Source organism: Halichoeres trimaculatus, unplaced genomic scaffold (assembly GCF_033239565.1).
Source record: "Halichoeres trimaculatus isolate MK-OKI-2021-1 unplaced genomic scaffold, fHalTri1.1 fHalTri1_scaffold_23, whole genome shotgun sequence".
Taxonomy (NCBI): Eukaryota; Metazoa; Chordata; class Actinopteri; order Labriformes; family Labridae; genus Halichoeres; species Halichoeres trimaculatus.
Genome location: NW_027437201.1, coordinates 14,778,483 through 14,802,397, shown reverse-complemented (window position 1 = coordinate 14,802,397; position 23,915 = coordinate 14,778,483). Strand labels below are relative to the sequence as shown.

At 44.3% G+C, this 23,915-nt stretch overlaps 1 protein-coding gene across 1 annotated transcript; it reads right to left on the bottom strand.

The window, feature by feature from the left end:
* Positions 1-129: 129 nt before the first annotated feature.
* Positions 130-21,814, bottom strand: fasn (fatty acid synthase). The gene is given in 44 exon segments (XM_074662850.1): positions 130-2,241; positions 2,325-2,576; positions 2,727-2,825; positions 2,948-3,159; positions 3,246-3,467; positions 3,553-3,744; positions 3,841-4,235; positions 4,321-4,412; positions 4,500-4,651; positions 4,741-4,942; positions 5,039-5,262; positions 5,416-5,538; positions 5,719-5,838; positions 6,323-6,501; positions 6,786-6,936; positions 7,079-7,282; positions 7,380-7,534; positions 7,633-7,748; positions 7,872-8,039; positions 8,157-8,549; positions 8,629-8,957; positions 9,038-9,241; positions 9,339-9,518; positions 9,643-9,828; positions 9,944-10,024; positions 10,109-10,300; positions 10,450-10,625; positions 10,717-10,832; positions 10,919-11,122; positions 11,241-11,375; positions 11,529-11,623; positions 11,717-11,906; positions 12,043-12,210; positions 12,212-12,230; positions 12,337-12,394; positions 12,397-12,799; positions 12,888-13,022; positions 13,107-13,222; positions 13,306-13,428; positions 13,552-13,752; positions 14,064-14,237; positions 14,342-14,494; positions 16,536-16,671; positions 21,432-21,814. Coding segments are annotated over 43 exon segments (7,554 nt in total). The 5' UTR covers positions 16,663-16,671; positions 21,432-21,814; the 3' UTR covers positions 130-2,103.
* Positions 21,815-23,915: the final 2,101 nt, after the last annotated feature.

The window sequence follows — 23,915 nt, the reverse complement described above, 5'->3', positions numbered from 1 at the left end:
CTGTTGTAATTGGTGCTTTTGGCTTTCTTGTGAGTTGTTTACCTTTACAGTCACCCTTCATGCTGTTGGTTGTTGGCTGTACAGTGTCAGAGTAACAGAAAAAAGCAGGCGAGGAGTAAGAGTGTGATTAATGAGTGTCTTTTATTTTAGTTAAAACACCACAAACTGTAAATCTAACACGAGAGAAGCATGCTGTCCCTTCTTTCTCCTTTTCACTCTGCTCAGACGCCACGTCTGCTTCCAGTTCCCCGACCCTTCATTGACCAGATCAGAGGTCTCAGAGGTCGGGATGTCTGCTGTGCATGATGGGACTGGATTGAGCTTTGGGGGTCATGAGGCTGAGTGAGGGTTGTGGGAGTCAGAGACAGACGCTCGGCTGCTCAGGTTCCTGCTGTTCAGATCAGTTATCCACATTCAGCAGGAACCTTAGAGGTCACGGGTAACTAAAAGTGAAACATGGTGTAACACGAAGTAAGAAACTACACCTACTCAGAACATCACAATGAGTGTAACAAAAAACACTGTAACGGTCACAGTTTTGTCCCTTAGAGGATTATTTGTTCACACAGAGGTCAAGGTCCTTGCATTATTTGTTTTGGAGCAGTAAACAAAGTGTTGACATCAAGTTTGATCAATCTAAAATCTATGTTTCATTTCCTATTGAGGCAAAATTTCTAAGTTCTGACACATACAGACACTAACTGTTGAACAAGCGGCTCTTAACTCCTAATAATAGTCTGCTGTAAACGTACACCAGATAACAAATGTTAGTTACACTGAAGCAGCAGCTCAGGACAGAAGTAGGACCCATAAGCACAAACATCTAATGCCTATTTTATCAGTCCACTGTGATGTGCTGTGATTGGCCAATACTCAAAGCTTCTACGTAAAAGCTCATGTGTGTGTTAAAGTACAAAGTACGGGTATTCATAAGGTTTAAGCACCAAAACATCATAGTTTGGTTTGGAAAGATCAGATTGACATCAGAAGTTCAGTCTCAGACTTCTAACCAATCAGAGCACAGCAGAGCAGGACTGACCATGAAAGTTTGTGCAGCAGTCATTAGTATTACGATGGCAAATGGATATTTTAATTCTGATATGTCAGAGCAAATACTGATAATATCTAACACTTTTTTTTAGATAATATCTAATATCTTTTTCATGGTGTATCTGGCAGCTGATGTGGCTCCGTTGTGGGAAGAGGACAGATGACAGAGCAGGAAACAGGGCTGCAGGTCTGCTGTCATGACTAGAGCTGCTGTGGGGGGCGCTCATTGTCTTTTCCATCAAAACCAAGTTTTTGGGTCATCAAGTGAAATGCAACAACCTACAACGTAATGTTGTAGTTTACAGTTAATGAAATCTGTATAAGTCTTAATAATCTGAGTGAGTTTAAAGTCTGTAGACTTGATATATGAAACCAGCAGCTGCTGCTCGGCTTCAACACAGAAACAACTATAACAACAACACGTACCATTAGTTCCCACCTTTCTTTTGTTAAATGACATAAACATATAAAAAATGAGAAAAGGGGAAAATTGGTAGAAACTGGGGGAAGAGATTAAAAGGTTTTTGTTTTTATGGTGAGAGGGAAGGCAAAGAGCTCGCTGCTCTGATATTCTAAGTTAGTTTCAAGTGAACAAAAAGCTGCAGGCTCAGGCAGCATCTGGTGCAGAAAGGGTTAATGGATGCTACACTGCAGAGCAGAAAGCTTCCACAGTCTTAATCATTCTGATTCATTTTAGTAATTTTAGTCCCTGATAGAGCTGCAGCTTTGAGGACTAACTTTCTTGGACTATTCTAAAAAAGCATAAAAACAAAACATGTTGTCTTAAAGACAAAACATCACCCGTGCTGTACAATCTGTGCCAGCTAAGTGCTCTGAAAGAGTTTCCTTTTCCTGTATGGAGAATGCAGTAAGGTGCGTTTGGGACAGTAGATTGTAAACGTGTGTCCAAAGATGAACAATGTTACTCTCACAGTACAAAACAAAGTTAAACCTACACAGCCTGGAGGAGGAAGAGGAGGAGGGGGGACATCTGGGAATGTTGTGAAATGAGTTTTTAAGGTGGAGGTGTGGGGGTGTTTGGTTGGGGGCTCTTTAACCCTCTCTGGCTGTGACTCGTGGCTCAGCCAATAAGCCGTGGATGATTTTGCTGATGGACTCGACTCCCTCTCCTTCCAGGATAGTGCGGTGGTCTCCCTCGATGACGTGGATGGACACTTTGCCGTCACAGACCTGCAGCGAGACAAACAGACAGAACTTCTTCAGCATTTATGGAAAGAAATATTTAACTTTTCACCCTCTTGTGTGATAGTTACCTCGCTGAGCTTGTAGTCAGCTCCCAAGCTTTGTCCGTATTCACTGCTAGCTTTGGCTCGCAGTAGCGTCACATTGCCGTGGTATGTCGTCTCAGGGACGTAGCCCTCAGCAACCTTCAGCTTCTGGTAGAAGGTGCTGGCTGCAAAGTGAAGCATGTCTTTGCTGATGCGCTCATAGCTGGGGACGATCAGGTCGACAGCAGCGTTTACTCGGGCTGCCATGTCTGACAGTGGGAGGAGAATCCCGACAATCTGCGGACGATGAGAGGAGGGAACAGGAGTTCATTAACCATCATTGGGACTTCAACATCAGGGCTTATAATTACACAAACACAGTTGAAGGAGTCTCTTTTGACTGTATTCTTATGCAATGGCTCCAAATATCTGATAAGGTGTTTGTACCTTGTTGTACTCGATGCCTGTAAACTGCTGGATGAACGCACACAGGGCTTCAGTTTCAGCTTCAGACTCTTTTCCTGGTGTCAGCTTGGTCCTGTAGGTCTGGAAACAAAATACGATTTCAGATTCTTGTGTTTTCTTTATATGCCGACTCTAACTGAGCTGTCAAACTACAAAATGTAGTTAAATTATATTAGATATGAGTTAAAAGTTGTCTTTCTCACCTGTGTGTGTGCTGCCACATATGAGTGAGATCCGTCAAACAGGAAGAGGTGCTCCACAGCCTGGTTCTGCATCTGGAGCTGACAGCACATTTCAAACGCCACACAGGCGCCGAAGGAGTACCCAGCGATCCGATATGGTCCCTCTGGCTGAATCTGTCTGATACAGTCCACATAGTAAGCCGCCAGAGACCGCATGCTGTCCAGAGGAGCAGCTGGAGGAGGAAGCATCAAAGTTAGCCAAAGGAAGATGATTTCAAGAACATTGATTTGTTTTTCTAGTTTTTAGGAATAATCGTACCCTTGGTGCACTGCAGGCCGTAGCACGGAGCATTGAGTTTGAAAGCGAGTGTCTTGAAGTTGCTGATGGAGCCCTCAATGGGGTGGACCAGGAACAGAGGCCTCTCCTGGCTCTGGACTTCGTTGAGTGGCATCACTGTGGAGCCGCTGGGGTTGACTAAGATCTGGTTCAGCTCTGATTCCAACACGAGCAGGCTGTTTCTTTTAGGAGCCTTGGAAGCATCTGGATAACATGACAACAGTAAATACCATTTTAGAAGCAGCGTCTCACAGCAGGACACTGATGTTGTTGTTTGTTGTTTTCGTACCATTTGATGTGACTGGCTTCTTGTTGGACAGATCTCGCAACTTGTTGATTGTGAGCTGTCGGATCTCTCTCATGTTCATGACGATGTCGTAGTCTCGCTCCAGAGTCTGACGAACCTCCACACCCATCAAAGAGTCCAGGCCCAGATCAGCCAATGAGGCCTCAGCGTTCAGGCTGCTTACATCACGTGCACCTGAGGATGAGCGCCAAAGTGACAGTAGTGTGAGCGATGTCTGACTGAATTAAGACGCAGGTGAGGAAGATGCTCTCTTGTACTCCTTGCTCTTACCCAGAATGTGAGCCACAGTGTCCACCAGGCTTTTCTGACTCCCTCCTTCGCTCTTCACCACCGTCCTCTCCGCTAGCACAAAGCTGGACATCACCGGCTGCTGCTGGCACAGGAAGCGATCCAGCACCTCCAGACAGGAAGCGATGCGCTGCGGCAGAGTGCCACCGATAACCGTGTCATTGCCACCCATGGTCTCCAGAACCACGCCCACGTCTCCGATGGCACCCCACTGGACCGCCAGCCCAGGCAGGTTGTCGTATCTGCGCTTTTCACACACACGCTCCATGGCAGAGTTGGCGTACCCGTAGTTGCTCTGGCCGGCATTACCTCTACCACAGCTGACTGAGGAGAAGGCCACGAAGTAGGAGAGGTCTGGACAAGATTTTCTTGTAACTCTGAGAAGGCGATGGAGGAGAGTTCATTGAGATTAAGAAAAACTGTAACAATTTTAACAGTTTTCTAAGTGACTATTTCACTTACATGTCAAGGTTTAAAGTGCCGTCGTATTTCGGTTTGTTGACATCAAGGAAGAGCTGAGGAGTCAGATTCTCCAACATGCCGTCTTTCAACACCTGATAACAACAAACCATGAAGAATAAATTAACCGAAGAAGAATTAGAGCAGGAGTTTTTGACGCCTCATAAGTCTCTGTGTATTACCATAGCGAGGTGGAAGACTCCGCCCACTGAGCCCAGAGAGCTAGCCTCAGCAATCAGCTGCTCTGCCCCCTCCAGCGTGCTGACGTCATTGGTCGACACGAGCACTTTCACACCCTGACTCTGCCATTCCCGCACTCGCTTCGCCTGGTAACCTAAAATCATCCGCAGATTTGAGTGAGCACTTTGACATACTTAAAGGTAGTTAAAGTTTAAACTCTAGATGAATCTGACAGAAACTCACCGTTCCTTATTCCTGATCTGGAAGTCAGCACCAGATTACGAGCCCCCCTCTCCGTCAGCCACTGTGCAAGCTCCAGACCAAAGCCTCCAAGTCCCCCTGTGATGATATAAGAGTGGGAGGGACGACAGAACGTGCGACAGATCGCTGGGATGGAGAGAGGAGAGGAAGTTTTGACCACTGCGTCTTTCTCCTCAGGACAGACCTGAGAGCAGAGAGGAAGAAAAGACAGGATGAAGGTGTAAAAAATGGAATCCATCTTATCCTCAATCAAAAGCTGATATTTGGGGGTTAAACCAACCTTCAGGAGGACTTTGCCGATGTGTTTGCCCTGAGCCATGTATCTGAACGCCTGCTCCACTTGGTCCCTCTCAAATACAGTAGTCTTCAGAGGCTGGACTACACCTCCCATGATGCCTTCCTTCAGCAGCTGGGACACGTCCTCCCACTCCTTGTTGCCCTCTTCAAAGAGCGCATCGAGCAGGATGCCGTGAAACGCCACGTTCTTCAGGAACAGAGCCATGCCTGCAGAGGAAACAAGAACAAGATGACACCAGCTGCTGACTTCAAGGCTGCTTCGGTCCCAGTCCCAGGTTTATGCTAAAGTATTTACTCTTAAATATTTACGGTATCCAGGATGTAATTGCTACTTTCCAGGAAGCTGCACATCCTACTCACCCAGAGGAGAGTTGTTGGACAAATCGAATTTTCCAATCTCCAGGAAGCGTCCATGTCTGGCCAGGCAGCGAATACTGGCCTGCAGCTTCTCCTCTGCCAGAGAGTTCAGCACCACATCCACACCTGAAACACACAAAATACTTTATATGTCACACAAATCTCAACGTCCTGCTGTAACCTAAAATATTTTTGGGTGAGCTATAAAAAAGGCGCTGTGTTACATGGTATAATAAGTCTGGATTTAATCCTTTACAGAAGCATTCATTAATCTGAAACCAAGAATGTGGTGTAATAGTGTCTCACCTTTTCCCTGTGTGTGCAGCAGGACGTGCTGCTCAAACGAGGCATCTCTGGAGTTGGCGAAGGACTCTGCAGTGAGCTGAGGGAACCTCTCCTGCAGGTAGGCCCGTTTTTCTGCTGAGCCTTGTTTCATACACACAGAAATGCTTGCGTTATGAAAGATAACACTCTGTATTATGTTATATTTATGACTTATTGGGACAAGACTGCAGGATTCACATACATTTCTTACAACAATTAGAGGAGGAATTGAGTTAGGGACCTTAGTCTTCCTTCTTCCTGACCATTTATTACACCCAAGTATCAAACAGACCAACTGGACTTTTTTATTCTATAGTCCGTATAGAGTCAGAGATCATGTCCAGAAAATCTAATTCTCTGTTCTCTGTTCACAGTTCCTGTCTTAAACCTCTACATAAGCTGCCAGTTTCATAAAAAGAAAAGCAAAATATAAATAAAAGGAAATTTCTCCTTTGGTGGATGACTTCAGATATTGGTAAGGATTCTGAACTCATGCGTGGAATTTAATGTCAAAATAGCCCCTATTATGCTAATGGCAGAAAGAAAATAAGTCATTGGCATGAAAAGGCATTGGTGTTGTACTTACCAACAGTAGTGAAGACTTTACATTTCTTGCTAAGTGCGATAGCGATGGCGGCCTGGCCAACGCCCCCTGACCCTGAGTGGATGAGAACAGACTCTCCAGGGCGAAGCCGACCCCGCACAACTAGAGAGTAGTATGCTGTGGCGTAAACCACCGGGACTGAGGCTGCCTGCTCCAGAGTCCTGCACAACCACACAAACAAGCCTCTATAATACAAATAATGCAAGGTATCCTGTTATAAAACTTTCCATCTTGATACAAACAACACAGAGATTTATAACTCTGCTCGGGATTTCAGAGAAATTAAAATCTCACAATAACAAATTTCTGATTCAATTTCAGGTTTTGGCAAACTCATGAAACATGCACAACTAAGTCTCTTAAATAATCTGCTGTTTAAAGTAGTAAACAATGAGCAGCTGTCTCCTGTTCTTAACACTGAGCATCTGAAACCCAAGACACCAACCAGCTGGAGGGAACATCCCACAGGAAGCGTTTGTCAGCATCCACACTTGTAGCCAGGCCTTTAGCAGGAAGCAGCCCCATCACGCGCCGACCACTGGGGTCACGGCCAGAAAACTCCATACCCAGCATGCACTGCTGCAGAGCCAGGTCACCTGCAGGATGGAAGAGGAGAGATTGAGTGTCACACTTTGGGCCTTTGACTTGATTCCACTGCCTTCACTTTTTGTTGTATGTGACATTAGCAGCAGATGAGATCATGTGTGGTCGATTCTGTATATTCTCTACATCCTTCACCTGGGATAGCATCTGGAGGCAGTTTGCCAGTAGCCAGCATGATGTCTCTGAAGTTCAGCGAGCTATAGTAGACGCGGCACAACTGCACATTGGGGTTGTTGGTCACAAAGTGTCGGAGAGGAGAGGCGATCCAACGAAGAGATGACAGGTCACCCCGAGTCAGCACATTGACGTAAGCGAACTCTGTCGATGCTTCAGTTAGATCTAAAAGCACAGAGAAAAGTGAAATCATGTGGTTAAAAAAACACTTCTGAACACAACCTGTGATCCAGAACAGAGGATTTCTGGGATATTTTGACACCTTGGGAGATGAGCTGATGCCTGAAGACACCCCAGTGTCCGTCTCTGAACACATTCATGACCAGATCCCCGTCTAAGACTGACTTCATGGACTTATCGGTCGGCTGGAGGGTTGGTACTGAAGAGGACTTGTTCAGATTGGACACAAATGCACAGCTGGGTACAAAGTAGGAAAAAACAGAGAAGGATCATAAAAAGGGGGAAAACTGAATCTCAAACATCTATATAGAGTATGTGGAGTGCACGTGTCTTACCGTATCCTGTTGCCCCCTGGCTCCTGCCGCAGACAGTTAACCATTCCCACAATGCCACAGTGAGCCTGAGAGGCTGTCAACCAAACTGGACTGTCTGATGAGTCAGCAATGGTCGCCTGCATCAAAAACCCAGACAGCAACCCAAAGTTACAGCTGATGTTGCAAATAAAGTGTGTCTGACAGACAGTGAGGGGTTCAGAGCTTGAAAATAAGAACACTGCATTGAAAAGTTTACCCACCTTAAGAGTTTCCACCCATCTGTAGTCAGTGCCGTCCACAGGCAGGAAGACAGGCTGCTTTTTATCAGGAGACTTGGTGCGACAGAGGAAGAGGGCCGAGCCGTAGAAAGACTTCCTGACAGCCACCAGGTTCAGAGACACATCAGAAAACACCTTCTCCCACTCAGCCTGGTGAAAAAGGAGAAAATACGAATAAAAAAGCCCCACTCTAACTGGTTGTGTATGGTGTAAAAGTCACTCAGAGATTTGACGTGGATGAACAGTTGTCTTGATCTGAACTCTGACCTGTGTGAGCAGTCGTCCCTCGCTGCCGTTCTGAGAGCTGCTGGAAAGGAAAGTAACCGTCTCCCCCAGAGTCTCCCCCTTCAGGAGCGTGTGTAGGAGCACAAACCCGCCTTGTTTGACTCCAGTAGCTAGATTTGCCATCAGCTGTCTGGGTTCTGTCCTCAGAGGACCCCAGGCGTGGTTACACACCATCAGGTCTGCCCCTCCTACTGAAGCCGGGGCTGTGAGAGGGTCCCACTGTGCTGAATCCACCACCAGCTCCTCCAGGGATTCTTGGTGGGGGCTCAGAAGTTCGAGGTTGGTCGTCGTGGCGGTGTAATCCACATTCAACATTGGCTGGATGTTGAGGAGGGGAACGATGCGGGAGAAGAGCTGACCGTCGTGTGAGAGAGCCTGAAAGAGTCCAGGGAGGAGGGTGAGACTGAAGCAGAGAGCTCAATCCTGTGTTGATTATACCATGTTACAGTCTCACCTCAATGACTTTAATCTTTCCAGGTGTGCTGTTCTCCACCGCAGTGTCCAGGCAGTGTCTGAGTCCCTGGTGGTCCAGCAGACCCTGCAACAGCCCGTCCTGCAACAGACACGCCCTCTCCTTCTCTACAGTCTGCTCCAGCTCGGACTGAAGGTTTCCATTCAGCTCCAGGCTGCAGAGCAGAGTCAGTAAACGGATCAGGCTGGGCTCAGATTCTTTGGTTGATGTTTCAAGGCTGGGGAGGGGGCCGTCTGACACGCCTTGGAGCCCAGGTATGGAGACCTTGACACCATGATTGGCCAACTTCTGCTGCAGTCTGTGGATTAAACCTGGACGGAAGAGAATGAGCCGATGAGTCCAGATTGTCTTTTAGAAGAAATAACACTTAAAGAGGGTGTATCTGTTTTACCTTTGCAGATCCTCAGCTGCTCTGCCAGCTTCTCGTTGCCTGTCAGGCACTCTGTCTCCACGTAGGGAACAAACACAAACTCCTCCAGGGTCGGGGGACTCTGCTGCTGCTGCCGGCGGGGGGCCACAGTGGCATGAAGACCTGAGATCTGAACTCCACCAGCAGTGATGCTGTCGAGGCATTGGTTCACATGGACATCCACAGCTACAGTGAAAATTATAAAGTTAAAGTGTCAGACTAGCTCTAACAGAATACGTTCAGAATGATTTGATAGAACTTGATAACACACACATACACACACCTTGTTTTCCGCCAGCGTACTCGCTGACGTTCTCCTGATGCACAGCTGGATCGATGCACACTGAGCGGATCCTTGTCGGCAAACGCAGACTACGGCCAGACAGCCCGACGACGATCATCTGGAGCATCGTGTCCAAAAACGTCACCCAGTTTCCTGTCCACTGCAGTTTCCCACTGTCCCCTAAGAATCACATCACATCCCTACTTCAGCCAAATGCACGTAAAGGATCTTTTCATCTTTAAAGCAAGACTTACTGTAAATAAAATGATGAATGCAAAGCCAAATCTTCACAAATCCTCTCTACCTGCATTGTTGGACTCTAAGATGCCTTGAAAGTCCTTCTTGTAGTCGTAGCCTCTCAAGCGCAGCTCTTTGTAGATGTCAGGAGCTGTAAGCTTCATTTTGGGGTCACTTTCTGTGTCGGCAGCTTGTTGATGAATCTGGGCGTGGAATGAATCAAGGGCTGTGTCTTGTAGGAGGCTTACCCTACCTGGAAATCAAACCGGAATGAGAAAAGCAAAATTGCAAAAGTAATCTTATTTGGGGATCAAAGAATTAATCCCGCTCCTGTAATTTCCCCTCTGATTCTGATAAAGTCTTCCTACCACTGACGGTCAGGTTTCCATTCTCAGACACCTCAAACTTGTTGGTGGCGGGCATGAGACGCACCTCCAGCTGGACAGAGCCTGAGAAAAAATCAAAGCAGTCAGTAAACCAGAGACAGCATTTCATCAGTCTTTAACGCTCAAAACGCAGTGCGTTGTTCTCACCGCTCTTTGGCAGGATTGTTGCCCTATGGATGGTGACGTCCTCGAAGGTTATCGGGGTGGTTTCCATAACAATCCCTAGACTTCTCACCAGGGTACGCCAGGCCAGCACCAGGTAACCAGTAGCAGGATAGAGGACACGTCCGTCAATGCAGTGACCGATCATGTAGTAATCTGCAGACTCTGGGTTTATGTCTGTTGATGGACAGAGAAGAGATTAACACTGAGAAAAAGCTACCTGAAGGGTGATGGTTTCTGAAAGACTAGCAGCTGCAACAAGTCGAGGATTTTCACCAGCATTCAACAAACCTCACTCACTTTAGGAGCCATTTTGAACATTTTACCGATTTTGTAGACGGTGGCAGAATTAGATCCTCCAGAGCCGGCTACAAAGTGCTCAGGCAGTGGGACATCCCAGGTTTGCGCATGATCCCACTGAACTAACGGGGAGATCAGAGGGGTACCAACAGGGACAGGGTACTCCGCCGTGGGCCAGAGACCATTAGCATCCACGTTGATGCTAAAAAGCAAATATAAACGTGTCATAAGCAACTTGAAACTGACACAAAGAGTGTTCAAAGAGAAGAAGAAGAAAGCTTAAAAACACTGACCCGTTCATGTAGACTTTCCCGATGTTGGAGAGGAAGAACTCCAGGTTGTTGGTGTGGCCCCTCTTCATCAAGGGGAGGATGGAGCAGGTGGACTTCAGGCTTCTCTTCAGGATGGCCTGGAGAGAAATCAGGTTTGAAAAATCAGAAATACAAAGCAAATAAAATACTGAAGGAAACTGGAGGGGTAGTATGCTTAGCATACCTGCAGCAGAGCGTGAGGCGCTATCTCCACCACCACAGCGTTCTCAGGCACCAGACGGAGACCCTCCTGGAACAGCACAGGGCTGACCAGGTTGTTGACGTGATAATCAGCTGAGCTGGTCAGAGCCAGAGGGGAGCCCCAGTCCGACTGAGGGATGCTGGTGCTCACCCAGCGGGATGAACGCTGCCGTGGCTCCTTTATCACCTGCAAGAAATCTTTAACTGTTTACCAGTTTCATTTGCATGCATTCATTTGCATTTCTACTGCACTGTCACACACAGACAAATACATAGATAATCTGAAACACATTAGAGCTACGTACCTTCTTCAGAGCAGCCAGCAGAGCGGGAGCAATGGAGGCCATGTAGTAGGAGTGGAAAGCAACGCCAGCGCTGCGAACCTCCTTTGCAAAAATCCCCTGCTCTTTCAGCTCCTCCACATATTTACTGATTGCTTCCTGGATAAAACAAAAACATCACATCTGTCAACATCTGCAGCATGAGTGCATTTAAAATAATGTCTACATCAGCAAACAGTGATTAAAAGCTCTGGATGCAGCAGGTTGAAGTTGCACAAAACTTTAAATGAAGTCTGAAAAAATAGTTAGTACCTGAGGACCGGAGATGGTAACAGTGTCCTCAGCATTGTGACAGGCCGGTACAATTCCCTTAGGACACTGAGCCAGACACTCCTGCCAGGTCAGCCCTGGAAGACACACAGCAAGCAAACAGGTCAAGGATGAGCAACAAGTAAACACATGAAGCAAAAATGGCAGAGAATCCCTGCTGTGACTCTTACCAACTGCAGCCATCCCTCCTGGGGGAAGTTTGGCCTCCTTGATGCAGCGTCCTCTCCAGTAGGCGGCCAGGATGGCCTCATTGTGGCTCAGGGAGCCGTCAGCATAGCCACAAGCCAGCTCTCCCACTGAGTGTCCGATGATACCATCAGGCCGTAAACCAAGCTTAGTGAGAAGGTCAATTTCAGCAATCTGCAAGACGTGAGACACAAACACGAGGTGACGACAATAAAGAAACCAAGCAATCAGAGATGTTTGCTCTATCTGTGTCACAAAACAAACATGCCTTTAATTAAGTTACAAGAAAAAGAAATCATAAAAGCTTTACCTGTATGGCAGCAAGACCGACAAAGGCGTGAACAGTGTCTTCAAAAGTGGATTCATCTGCGTCCATTAGCAGGCCAGACACGACGAGGCCGGTTTCTTTCAGCGCAGCGTCTGATCTCAGGATGGAGTCTCTGAAGTCAGGCAGCTGCATGAGACTACGGCCCATACCTGCCCACTGTGTCCCCATACCTGGGAGAAGAAAACACAAGTTTAAACTCAAAAAGAGAAATTTGGTCACTTCCTCTTTTAGACACATCAACAGCCGATGATTTGTATTTGCTGCTGGATCACTCACCTGAACAGACGTACCAGAGCGGCCTGCCAGCCGCTGGAACCTGCTGCAACTCTGTGCAGTCGCTCTGAGCATCGACCAGAGTGTAACCTCTGTACGGCATGCTGGCTATAGGCGCTCCTGACAGATCGTTCAGCAGAGAGAGGAAGTTTTCATCCGCAGAATTCTCCTTTCCTTTCTGGAGCAACATGTTAACTGCAGCTTCTGTACGGCCACACGCTTGCACCATCCTGGGAACCGTCCTGGGAGGTGAAGTCGTATCAGCTCTTTTCTCAGCTGGACGGAGGATCACATGAACGTTTGAGCCTCCAAATCCAAAAGAGTTGATACCGACGATGCCGCCTCGAACAGGAATGGGACGATCGACCACTTGAAGGCGACCATCGGTGAGGGCGGGGATGTCTGTGTTGGGGTTGTTGAAGTGCAGGTTGGGAGCCCAGACGCCTCGCTCCAAAGAAAGACACACCTTCAAGAGAGATGTAAACACCCGGTGAGGAAGATCTTACTGTTTTAAATCCTCAGAGCTGCCATAAAAAGATCTAAGTCACCCTCACCTTTGCAAGAGCAGCCAGACCAGAGGCCGGTTCTGGATGACCCATGTTAGACTTGGTGGAGCCAATGAGCAGAGGTTCTCTCTCTGTGTTACAGAAGACGCCAACGATGCCGTTCACTTCCTGTGGGTCTCCGACCTGTGTGTGGAGAAGACAGACAATTTTAGAAGTGTGTTTTCATCAGACTGTTTATAGTGTTTCAAACTGTGAATCACTGCTGACCTTTGTCCCTGTGCCGTGAGCTTCCACGTACTCCACCTGCTCAGGTGTTATATTTGACTCCTCATAGAGAGAACGGACCAACCTCTGCTGCATCTCACCAGAAGGAAAAGTCACACCTGAGGGACAAAAAAGAGTTAGAGGTCAGACTGCCCTTTAATTCAGTGTGTACGTGTCACAGTATGATTCTGTCCTGCCTCACCTTGCTCTTTGTAGCCGTCTGTGTTGTTTCCAGCATTAACAACTGTAGCATAGATTCTTTTAGCAGCTGAGCGCTTCGTGAGCAGCACTGCTACAGCAGCTTCAGAGCGGCAGTATCCATTTCCTGAACATCAGAAGAATCCAAAACATGAGTTTGTAGTGAAGAAATTCAGAGATGAGAGAGACGCCACAAAATCAACCAAAAAAAAGACTTCCTTCATTTGCTAACCCACTGACTTTAATATACCTGATGCATCAAAGGATTTGCATGTCCCCTCAGGACTGAGCATGCCCAGTCTCATGAACTGCACAGAGGTGTTTGGCTTGAGCAGCAGGTTAACTCCGCCCACCAGGGCACTATCACATAGGCCCTGCTGGATGGCGTGGAAGGCATTTTCTAAAGCCAACAAGGAGGAAGAGCAGGCTGTGTCGATGGCGGTGCTGGGGCCTGCAGGAGGAGAGGAGGGGATCCTGGATTAGGGTAAAAAAAACACATCTGCAGAAAGGAAACCTGGTAAATCCAGGGATATTCTGCATTCTCTGCATTTGTTACATTCACTTAAACTAGAAAACAAAGAGAAAGACTGTTTCTCCAGCATGAAAACATAAAACTATGAAATATAACATCAATTAAATTGAGCACACAATTTAGCAATTCATGTTTAGTTGTTCCAACAGTAAAATGACTAAAATCAGGGTTGTTAGTGTATCACAAACTGTTAGACGAGAGATGAGTGCATGTGTGGGAGCTGCTCGTACCACTGAAGTCAAAGAAGTAGGAGAGTCTGTTGGCTAACATGGCCCTCTGACAGCCGGTCATACTGTAGCCAAGGAGCTCCTCTGGATCTCTGCTGAAGGCCTCGCTTGCCTCAGAGCCACTCGCCCCAACATAGACTCCTGTCTTACTGCCACGCAGGTCAGCTGGGTTTAGGCCTGCAACGAGAGGTTTAATGATTGTCAATAATGCTTCACACAGATTTGAAGCTTTTCATTAAAACCAAAATAATCAGAAGGAGTTTCTACGCTTGTTTCCACACCTCCATCCACAATCGCTTCATAGGAGACCTCCAGCATGACGCGGAGTTGGGGGTCCATGGTGTTGGCCTGTTTGGGATGGACTCCGAAGAAGGTGGCATCAAATTTGGTGATATCTTTCAGCTTCCCATTCCTTTTTGGGAGACCGTACAGACCTGGAGGAGAGATGAAGCAGAGAAACATAATCTGAAGGGTGTTTCCTTACATGACTTATGTGTGAGCTGCAAGTCAACATGACCACTGAACGTGTCTTCAAGGCCCCAGACAGCACAGCATAAAAACAATCATAGTTTATAACAATAATTATAAATGTATTAATATTACAGAGCATCCTAACTTATTGTTTGCAAAAGACATCCCAATTTTACACTGCAAAAAAATGAAATCTTATCAAGTGTTTTTGTCTTTTTTTAAGTAAAAATTGTCTTATTATACTCGATATGAGCCACTTTCAACTTATCAATCCAGAAAAATGTCTTGTTTCAAGTTATCAGAGTACAAAAATGAGGTTTGAATCGCTTGTAATTGCTTGAAAATTTCTTTGAGACTTGAGCAATGTCTTAATACAATTAACTTTTCTCTTGTTTTATAGGCAGATTTTTTTTACTGATTACGAGCAATTCAGACCTCATTTTTGTCCTTAAATCACTTTAAACAAGACATTTTTCTGGATTGGTCATGTAAATTTGGCTCATATTGAGTCTAAAAAGGAATTTTCTACTGAAAATAAGACAAAAACACTTGATAAGATTTCAGTTTTTGCAGTGTACCATCTACTCTGTAAGTTGCTCAATACAGTGTGGACATTATTTCTCATTAAGATGACGTTTTTTGCACTCTCATTCAGACCATGAACCCTTTGTTGCTCTCTTTGTTCGCCTTTCTATTCTCATGCTGCCCGCTGTGCCGTCTCAGCACCGTGGGCATGCTCAGTGTGACCCATGAGCTCTTTTGGAGTGTGAGTGTGAGATATTTGTCAAGCGCTGAGGGAAAAGTGTTTCATACGCAGTGAAGAAAAGCTGAAGGCTGGAGAGAGGGTTTAGAAAGGGTGTGACGGAAGAGACAAAGGATATGGAGAGTTAAGGAAACATAAAATTTGGAATGAAAAGAAAAACAAATGCTGGGATGCAGTTGTTCAGGCATTTTCCTTGTTAGGGTCGTCAGTTGGATCATAAAACTAGCACCAACTGTGACAACTTGTCCTTATTCCTGGTTCTTAAACACTGACACTGTCTTTCCATCTACGCCTCTTAAATATATTTGTATGGAGCCCAGGCATCCGGATAAAAATATCCGAGCCTAGTTGGACTCCACAAGTAGGTGATAAGGTGCTGCACTGACCAACTATATAAATACAAAAGCACATTGTTCCAGCACAGAGCATGATTCTTCAATCTTACATAAACACGTCTCAGTGTGAATGTCATTTCTCTCACTGAAACTCTGCAAACTCTGAACACAGACGTCAAACTATCAACTAATACAGAGGATGTAAGTTAACAACTTGACCCGATGTGAAAGTTGTGCAGTTTATCTAACAGGTGAAGTTGATAAGTGGCAATCAGCTTTAAACAAACTTCCTGAAAATTCCCTCAGTTGGAATTTATGTGTGAAGGCTAACAGATTGTGTTTTCACCGAGACAATGTCCGGACTTTTTCATGACACTCCTCAGGTAAAGTTCCCAAAAGAAGGAAGACGAGAGGGCGAGGAAATTGATGTTATTAGTTTTGTCTTGTGTTGTGTACTGTTGTAGGGATATTCAAACAGAAATAGTCCACAATGTCGAACACTCATACAACCAATTGTCCCTGTTAAACTTGAAGCAGAGTATATTGAGTTGCCAGAGTGCAAACAACACCCAAATTCTCCTACTGAAGGCAAGTTCCTGTGAATATCAAGGCCTTCATTTCCTGAAACCATCCTGAAAATGAGTCCATGTGTGAAAGGAATTTATAAATGGAGAAGCAACAGAGCGGTACTCAGCAGAGGGTTTTCAGAGTCCAGCAGTCCCACTGAAAGCAACCCTTCAACATCAAACTTTCTTTTTACAGGTCAGTGACCTTTGACTCTCACCCATCAAAATCTAGTCTGTTTAAAGACTTCCCCTCCTGATGCTGCAAGAATAGAAGTTTTCCCAGCATGCAATGACACTGAGAATCCAAATCCAGTCTGCAGCTCTATAAGAGGAGTCTCACCTGGTGTCCACCGCCTGTCGTCCTCTGTCACCATGTCCACACCATTGATGAGGTTTTCCCAGAATTCCTCCAGGTTGCTTGACTCCGGCAAACGGCCTGATATCCCTGCTATGACTATGTCGTCCATGCTGAATCACTGCGAGCACAGAGAGAAAAGGAGAGAGATGTTAAAAATCCATCTAACACACCCACAGGAACAACACAAATGTACACACTGAGAGAGCTGTCCTCTATTTTGAAGAGTGTTACAGACCTGTTCATGTCAAAGTATTCATGTAGAGGCGTGCTGCGTGTTTACATCATGTGCCTCTGCAGGGCATTGTGAAATCATACTGTGATGCAAACATTACGCCACCAGGGGATCAATATGAAAGTAAGACGATGGGATAAAGACAGAGCTGTGTGATGACACTGGGTAGACTTGCAATAACAAACAATGTGCTTTCAATCCTTGAGCTCACGCAGAAATATGTGACCTGAAACTCTGATCATGTGGCTTCTTTAGCTGCTGTACAGAACTTTCTGTTTGTGTTTATTTTGGCACCCTACACTTAGAATGATCTGAAGGACAAATAGAAAAAAAAGGATTTTTTTGGTTCCTTGCAGCAGGATTTAAAAAGCATAAATCCACGATATGTTTCAGTGCAGAGAGGATGTAACTGTCTCTGCTCTGACCGCAGCTTTGGAAACGAGGAGTCGTTCACAGCACGCATGAAAGAGCACTGAGAGCAGACAATGTAGTCTGCTGATAGACTGCTCTGTGTACATGAGTGAGCATGTCACTGTATGTGTGTGTATGTCTTGGTCTTTGTTCCTTGTTTCTAGGCCAGGCCTTTCCGTGTCAGCAAGGCCAAGTCTGTCGACCAATCAGCTTGCAGCTCTGGACAGAACTATTGTCAACAAAAGCACAGCAGATAAGACTGCTTCCCCCCCATAACATACTGTTCGCGTACACACACACACAGAGGTGTTAAGCAAATAGTCTGAGCCTACATGGTCGGGGAAACTTCCAACTGCTGTTCATCTCTCACAGAGGAAAACAATTCTCAACTTTTATTATTTTTTACATAATTTTAAATTCTTACAGTTAGATATTTGCATCATGGTTCATTTTAGCTGTTTCATAGCTCACATGGCATCAGTGTGAAGGGTGGAGGTTAACAAAACAAGTCTCAAAACAACCTCTGGATGTCTGGATTGTAACGACAAGCAAATTATTTTAAAGGTCCTCTCCTTTCTGAAACAGATCTGGTAATTAAAGCAGAAGCAGTTTTGTTAGACAGCTACAAGATGCTAATACATATGATGTTATGTTGCCATTTTTATCCAGCCAGTGAAGCATCTCTATAGCTCTATGCTACATGCAAAATATATTAATCCATAACATGTTAACAAGATTCTTTTTGACCAAAAGTACCAGGAACTAGGAACCACTCTTTAAAAGACTAAATGGTTCCCATTGTTGTCTGCATTTCCACCAAGGCGTGGAGTCCTGCGACGTCTGGAGAAGCAATAAAAGTAACGACAATACACCTCCAAACCTATGAGTCAGAAAGAGACAAAGGCCGTACAAGAAAGAAGGTGACATCATTAAAGGAGACGAACAGGCCAGCATCATCATGTGGGAGTGTGCAGGAGATTCAGCTCGTATTATTTTTGATCATACTTTACGGCACTGCAGAGTGATTGGGTGAATTGCTAGATTGGATTGAGATGAGTGCTGGAGGCAAAGTTGTCTCAAAATCTGGATCTTTAAATGACTTAAAGCAGTTGATGCAGCACATGACTGTGATTGGCTGATTTATTGCAGATGGACGATCTGTTGCGCACACCCGATAATAACTCACTTAAACCAGTTAACTCTAAAGATCTGGATGGTTAACTTTCTAATCCTGTTTTGGATATACTGTTCAGCGCCTGATCTTACACTCTACTCAAACTTGTTGAGGTCTGACATGCTCGTCTGTTCAAATCTGGCTGTGTGTGTGGGTAAAAGCAGGACAGTCAGAGCACCACAGGCTGTCCTCGTCCTTTCACACGCTCAACAGCAGGAGGGATTTGGACTGCAGGACACACTGGCCTTGGATTAGACTATAACAAAGCACCTTCACCTTAACACCTAGCCTTAATATATCCACATGCCACACTCGGCACATGACTGCAGGCGTAAGCAGACTGTCCACGCTGGCTTCAATCTGGGCTTGTCAACAAGTAGGCCTTGTGTGCCGTTACTCAGCACTTTATAAAGATGTGTAGCTGTACTAAAAACACTTTAGACTCTCACTAACAAGCATCCTCACACAGTCTAAAGACATACAAGCTGTGTGTGCTTGTGAGTGGCAGTCTGTTTCCAAGTGTCAGCCCTGTGACTAACTGGCAGTATGTCCAGGGTGTACCCTTCCTCTCGCCCAATGACAGCTTTTATTGGCTGTAGCCTCCCCCAAACATCCATCAATGAGATGAGAGGTAAAGATGATTGATGGATGGGTAGCTGCCTGCAGCTCTACCCTCTGTAGTTGCCTATTGGCAAATTCCTTTCAGACCCAACATTTGAATATTTTGCTGTACATCCAGCCCCTTGACAAGACCTGACTTGCAAAGGAGCCTAAAGGAGGACTCACAATGACAGAAAATGCAAACCTGTCATCACTTTTCATGTATGAGGCGACGTTTCATCTATGAGCTGACAAACCCAATCTGAGAGTTCCCCTCTGTATTCTGTGTTTGATTATAACCAAGTATCTAAAAGTGAGTGAAATTCAGAAAGTTCAAACCCAGTCCATCCAGCAGCCATGCCCTGACTCCCTCCAACACAAATTTTAACGCAGAGGAAACTGTGAGTCCACAATGTGGATATGAAGCATCAATGGCCCATTCATTCCACACTCCCTGAGTCTGTGAAGGTCCAGAGAGGCTTGTGGACTCTGTGACCTGCGGGACGTCACGCTGGGTCATCCTTTAATCACGGCTTCTCATCAGTGTCTCAATCCGGCGACTGCATACCGGAGCACCAGAGCAGCATCTGATGTTATGACATCATCGGTGTTACCAGATCGACAGACCAGCACTGACATGTTGTTTACTCCATAATCCACAGAAAGCAACACACCTCCATCAGGCGGCACAGATACAGCTGGATGAGCCTGTTTTGGACAATTGGCTTTACTTTAACAAGGCACGCTTCATGGTGCAGGACACAAAGAGCTTGTCTGATACTGGTTTAGAGGCCAAGGTTTCCTGATCATGCTTCCTGAAATTCACATGGATCTAGACAGCAGAGATGGGCATTTCAAGCAAATCTGATAGTCACTGCAAACTTTTCACCAATCATTCAAGTGAATAGTAAGGGCTATCTAATGACTGTGGTTGTGGGCTAGTTATATGATACACATATATTTATGTAGGGATGGGTACCGAATTAGGTACTTCTATAGGTACTGACCGAATTCCATCTTTAATACTGAGAACAGATTCACTTAAAATCAAAAGGTACCATGTTTAGGTTCCTAAACACATCCTTGTGACTGTGAGGGAGTGGAAGAGTTGGCAATTTTCCATACTGGAAATAAACACAGCATTGTAAGGTTATATGTTGAAGAATAAATAAGTTAAACTAAAAAAAAGGGTGATTTTATTATTAATAAAGATGATATTTATTACAACAGAAACACACAACAGTACTGAAAACTATTGGTACCATTGTGTACCAGTACAGATTACCAGGTACCAGGCACAGGTTTCATATCGTTTTAAATGTAAAAGAGACCCATTCCGATATTTATCCAACCGTTTTGCTGAGCAAAGTTTGCACCTAGCCTCATTTTTTTTGTTTTTAAGTTCCTCTAAAAATGTCACAGTGCTGCTGGTATGCTGTCTCTCATTGTTTTAATTTTTTCATGTTTTTATGAAATAGCTTAGCTTTTAGATGTGACACTACCACCATAAGGGGTTATAGCACATTACAACTTTAAGAAACAGTTAAGATAATATAAAAGTGACATGAGCTATTCGATTATTGAAAATCACCAGCCATCTCGAGACAGCTGACTGTCAGGGAACACATGAATGCAACTTTAGCAAGACTAATAAAGTACTTTTTCTCTGTAGTTTCTGTATTAGTTTTTGTACAAATTCACTTTGCAAAGGAAGTCAGTGGCCACTTTTGTGAAAAAATAACAATGAAGAAAGAGTACTTTGTTTCTAATCATCCAAAACAAGTGCAAACTATCATCAGACAAGCTGTGATGCTCTCAGAGTGCTGTGTAGTAAAAAGTCATCGTTAGATCATCTAAATTGTATTTCTGCATTGATTATCTGTAAAAAATAAATAAATAAATAAATAAAAAAACATCTCACATTACTGCAGTCATTCTAAGAAGCATGTGCAGATAATGCTAGAGGCCGATATCAGATAATATATGTACATCAATATAGCAGTTAACTTAACAAAGCATCAAAATATGGTAAGATCAGGGTTGTTGTCCATCACTAAGGGTCGGCCTCTAAAATTTGCTTGGATACACCCAGTCTGACAGGTGTAATGAGCCATTTTCTATCTAAATATCAGAAAAAGAGTTAATGTTGAAGTTTTACCAGCCTCAGATGTCATTTCAGTACAGTAAGATTGAAACAGCTTTGATGGTTTGATGTAACACGTGTGATGAGATGACGAGGCAAATACATGGAGCCCAGAATACAGTACAGGAGAGGTTGATATAAAAAGTCGTCAAAGTTAAATTAAATTGTAGGTTGTTTTGTTAATATAATACTGTAAAATATTTTTCAGGGGCAGAAAATTAAAAGTGCCAAGTCATGTCTCGATATATGAAGTAAAGTAGCATCATGTCACAGAATACCGTCAGTGCAGCTCCTGTTAATAATCGTTGGTGGACTCACCGGTTTGTTGTCTCTTGAATGACGATGCTGAACCTCTCGGTGTAACGTTAGCGCTGGTATGGCATGTATTCTCCGGGTTATTTCCGTCAACTATCTTATCTATGCCGGTGTTACTGTTACTGTAAATGTCTCCGTCCCTGTCGTGACTCCGTGGACAGGCTAACGTTAGCCGCCGAGCTTCTTTAAATCTTTCCTCTGATGAATTTAAATGTCTCACATTCTGCCTGGCCACGCCACATGGGCTGACAGCTTGGCTGGGCCGTGCAGTCCAATGAGAAAAGAGGCAGGGCTCTCTGATTCAGCCACTGATGGAGTAATTCGTTGAACTGGTAGAGGGAAAAAAATCAAATGTAGAGGAGGTTACTGGAGTTCAGAGTGATTCTCCTCCGGGCAGACACCGTCGCCCCGCCCCGCGGGACTCTACAGGACCACCGGAGTGAGAAAAACAGACATGAAGAGAAACATGAAGAGAGACGCACAACACTATAACATCACAAAATGCAAATAAATGCAACAATAAAATAAGCTTTTCATTCTTTATTTATTAATTTATTTTTTTGCCGTATGCTTTTTTCCGTTATCACATTGCATTAAAATATATTTTCTATTACCTATGGTTTAGATTATTTTGATGAGCTTCCGGTTTTAGTTATGTTTCCATGAATATTTATGGAATTAAAAACCCGAATTTCAACTGCTAGCAAAATAAAATCAAATTAAGACAATCCTAATTTCCATCACCAAATCAATTATTTTGAGCCTAATATTATAGTCGAATCAACCAAAGTGCTAACTGTTAAATAAAAACTAGAAGGTTTATGTAAATACCAACATGGAATAAAACACTATTTTTTTCAGCGTCTCTGCATATATTCAAGAGGATGGGTATTATTTAGAATATTCGATCTACTGTTTATCTGTATTTATATAGTGTTGTTTGTGTCATTTTTTTGATAACTTATTCGACTGCATTGAAACAATTAGTATGTATGTCTGGAGTTCCAGCACCCAAACTTCTGCATGCATCGACAGACTGATGCTCAGACTCACTTTCACCTTCCTTATATATGGAGCTTGTGGAACATGTAGTCCCCAACACTTTAAGGAGCCCTATTGGAAACATGTGACTTTAAAGGCTTCATGTCACATGATTTATATATCTTGAGGATTTTTACTGAAGATATAATTAGTATTGTGTAACACTTAACTTGTAGAGACTGATTTTTGTTGGCTGATTCTCTACTATAAAGGGGAAAAAAATTACAAATTACTTACATGACAGCTAGAATGATCAATGTTACATCTGATGTGAGAAAAATATGTACTACATGGTTTGTGAATTTGTGCTGGTGTAAAAGTGCAAAGACACCCAGGGAGTTATTTTTCTAAACAGAAATCCTAACTTAAGAGTATTTACTTGCCGAAGCACCCTCCCAATCTCCACATGTGCTTCAGAGAAGTGTATCCTTAAAAATCAAATCAGTGGTCTGCAAAGTAACAGGATTTTTAAATCACCAAAAGGTTGCTTTTGGCTTTGTATGCTCTGCAACAAAAAATTGATATACCAGAAAGAAACCATCTATAGCTATAATCATACTTTTATATCTGCAATGTGCTACCACCTCTTCCTCAGTATTGATAACTCAGTTATAACTGTGACTTATGCTAAGGTTTTGCACATTCTGGCCTGCTGGGTGTTAAGTCTTTTGGAGAGATGCATTGTTAAAGCTCACAGCCAGTTTGATTCAAATCCAAGACCTGCAGAAAACCCCTTTTCAGTCGGTCTCTCTCACACTTAATCTTTTTTAAATAAGTCCTTATATCTTGTAATCTGCTTTGCATATTTGAATAATAAAGAGTAGCAAAAATGAAGCAAATTATAACTCCATGAGGCAGTGTTTACAAGTTACAGCATGCACTAAGTTTTTCCCCTGTTTAAAATTTCTCAAACATGTTGTCTACAAGGATTCAGTATTTTGTCACAAGTCAGCGGTTATAGCTGACAGCTTTGGTCCTCCAGGTTACGTATGAATAAACTCAGAAACATCCTTCTATCTGCTACAACTGGGCCAGCTGCATCATGTCTAACATTATGTAACTTTACATTGAACTTGAATGTACACAGACCTGCACAGACACACGTGGGTGAACACTTACTTTCGGTATCCTTGATGACAAGCGAATCGGCCAATCACGAGGCGTGGGTGTGAGGCTCCATCCAATCACAAAAGAGGAGAGGGCTCTGTTTGTCGATAGGGTGATTAAAGGGCGGGACCGAGATGGTGACGTAGACAGGAAAGCTCGTCTGACTTCTTGGGGTTACTGAAGTTCATAATTTAGGTCGGTAGGACCTGATAACAGGTTTTAAAAGCACACAGCGACCCTTTCATTTGATGAGAAACACAATCAAGCACATTTTTTTTAGGAATATGATTTACAGTGGCACTATTATACAAGAACAATACCTGTAAGTTTTAAAGTAGT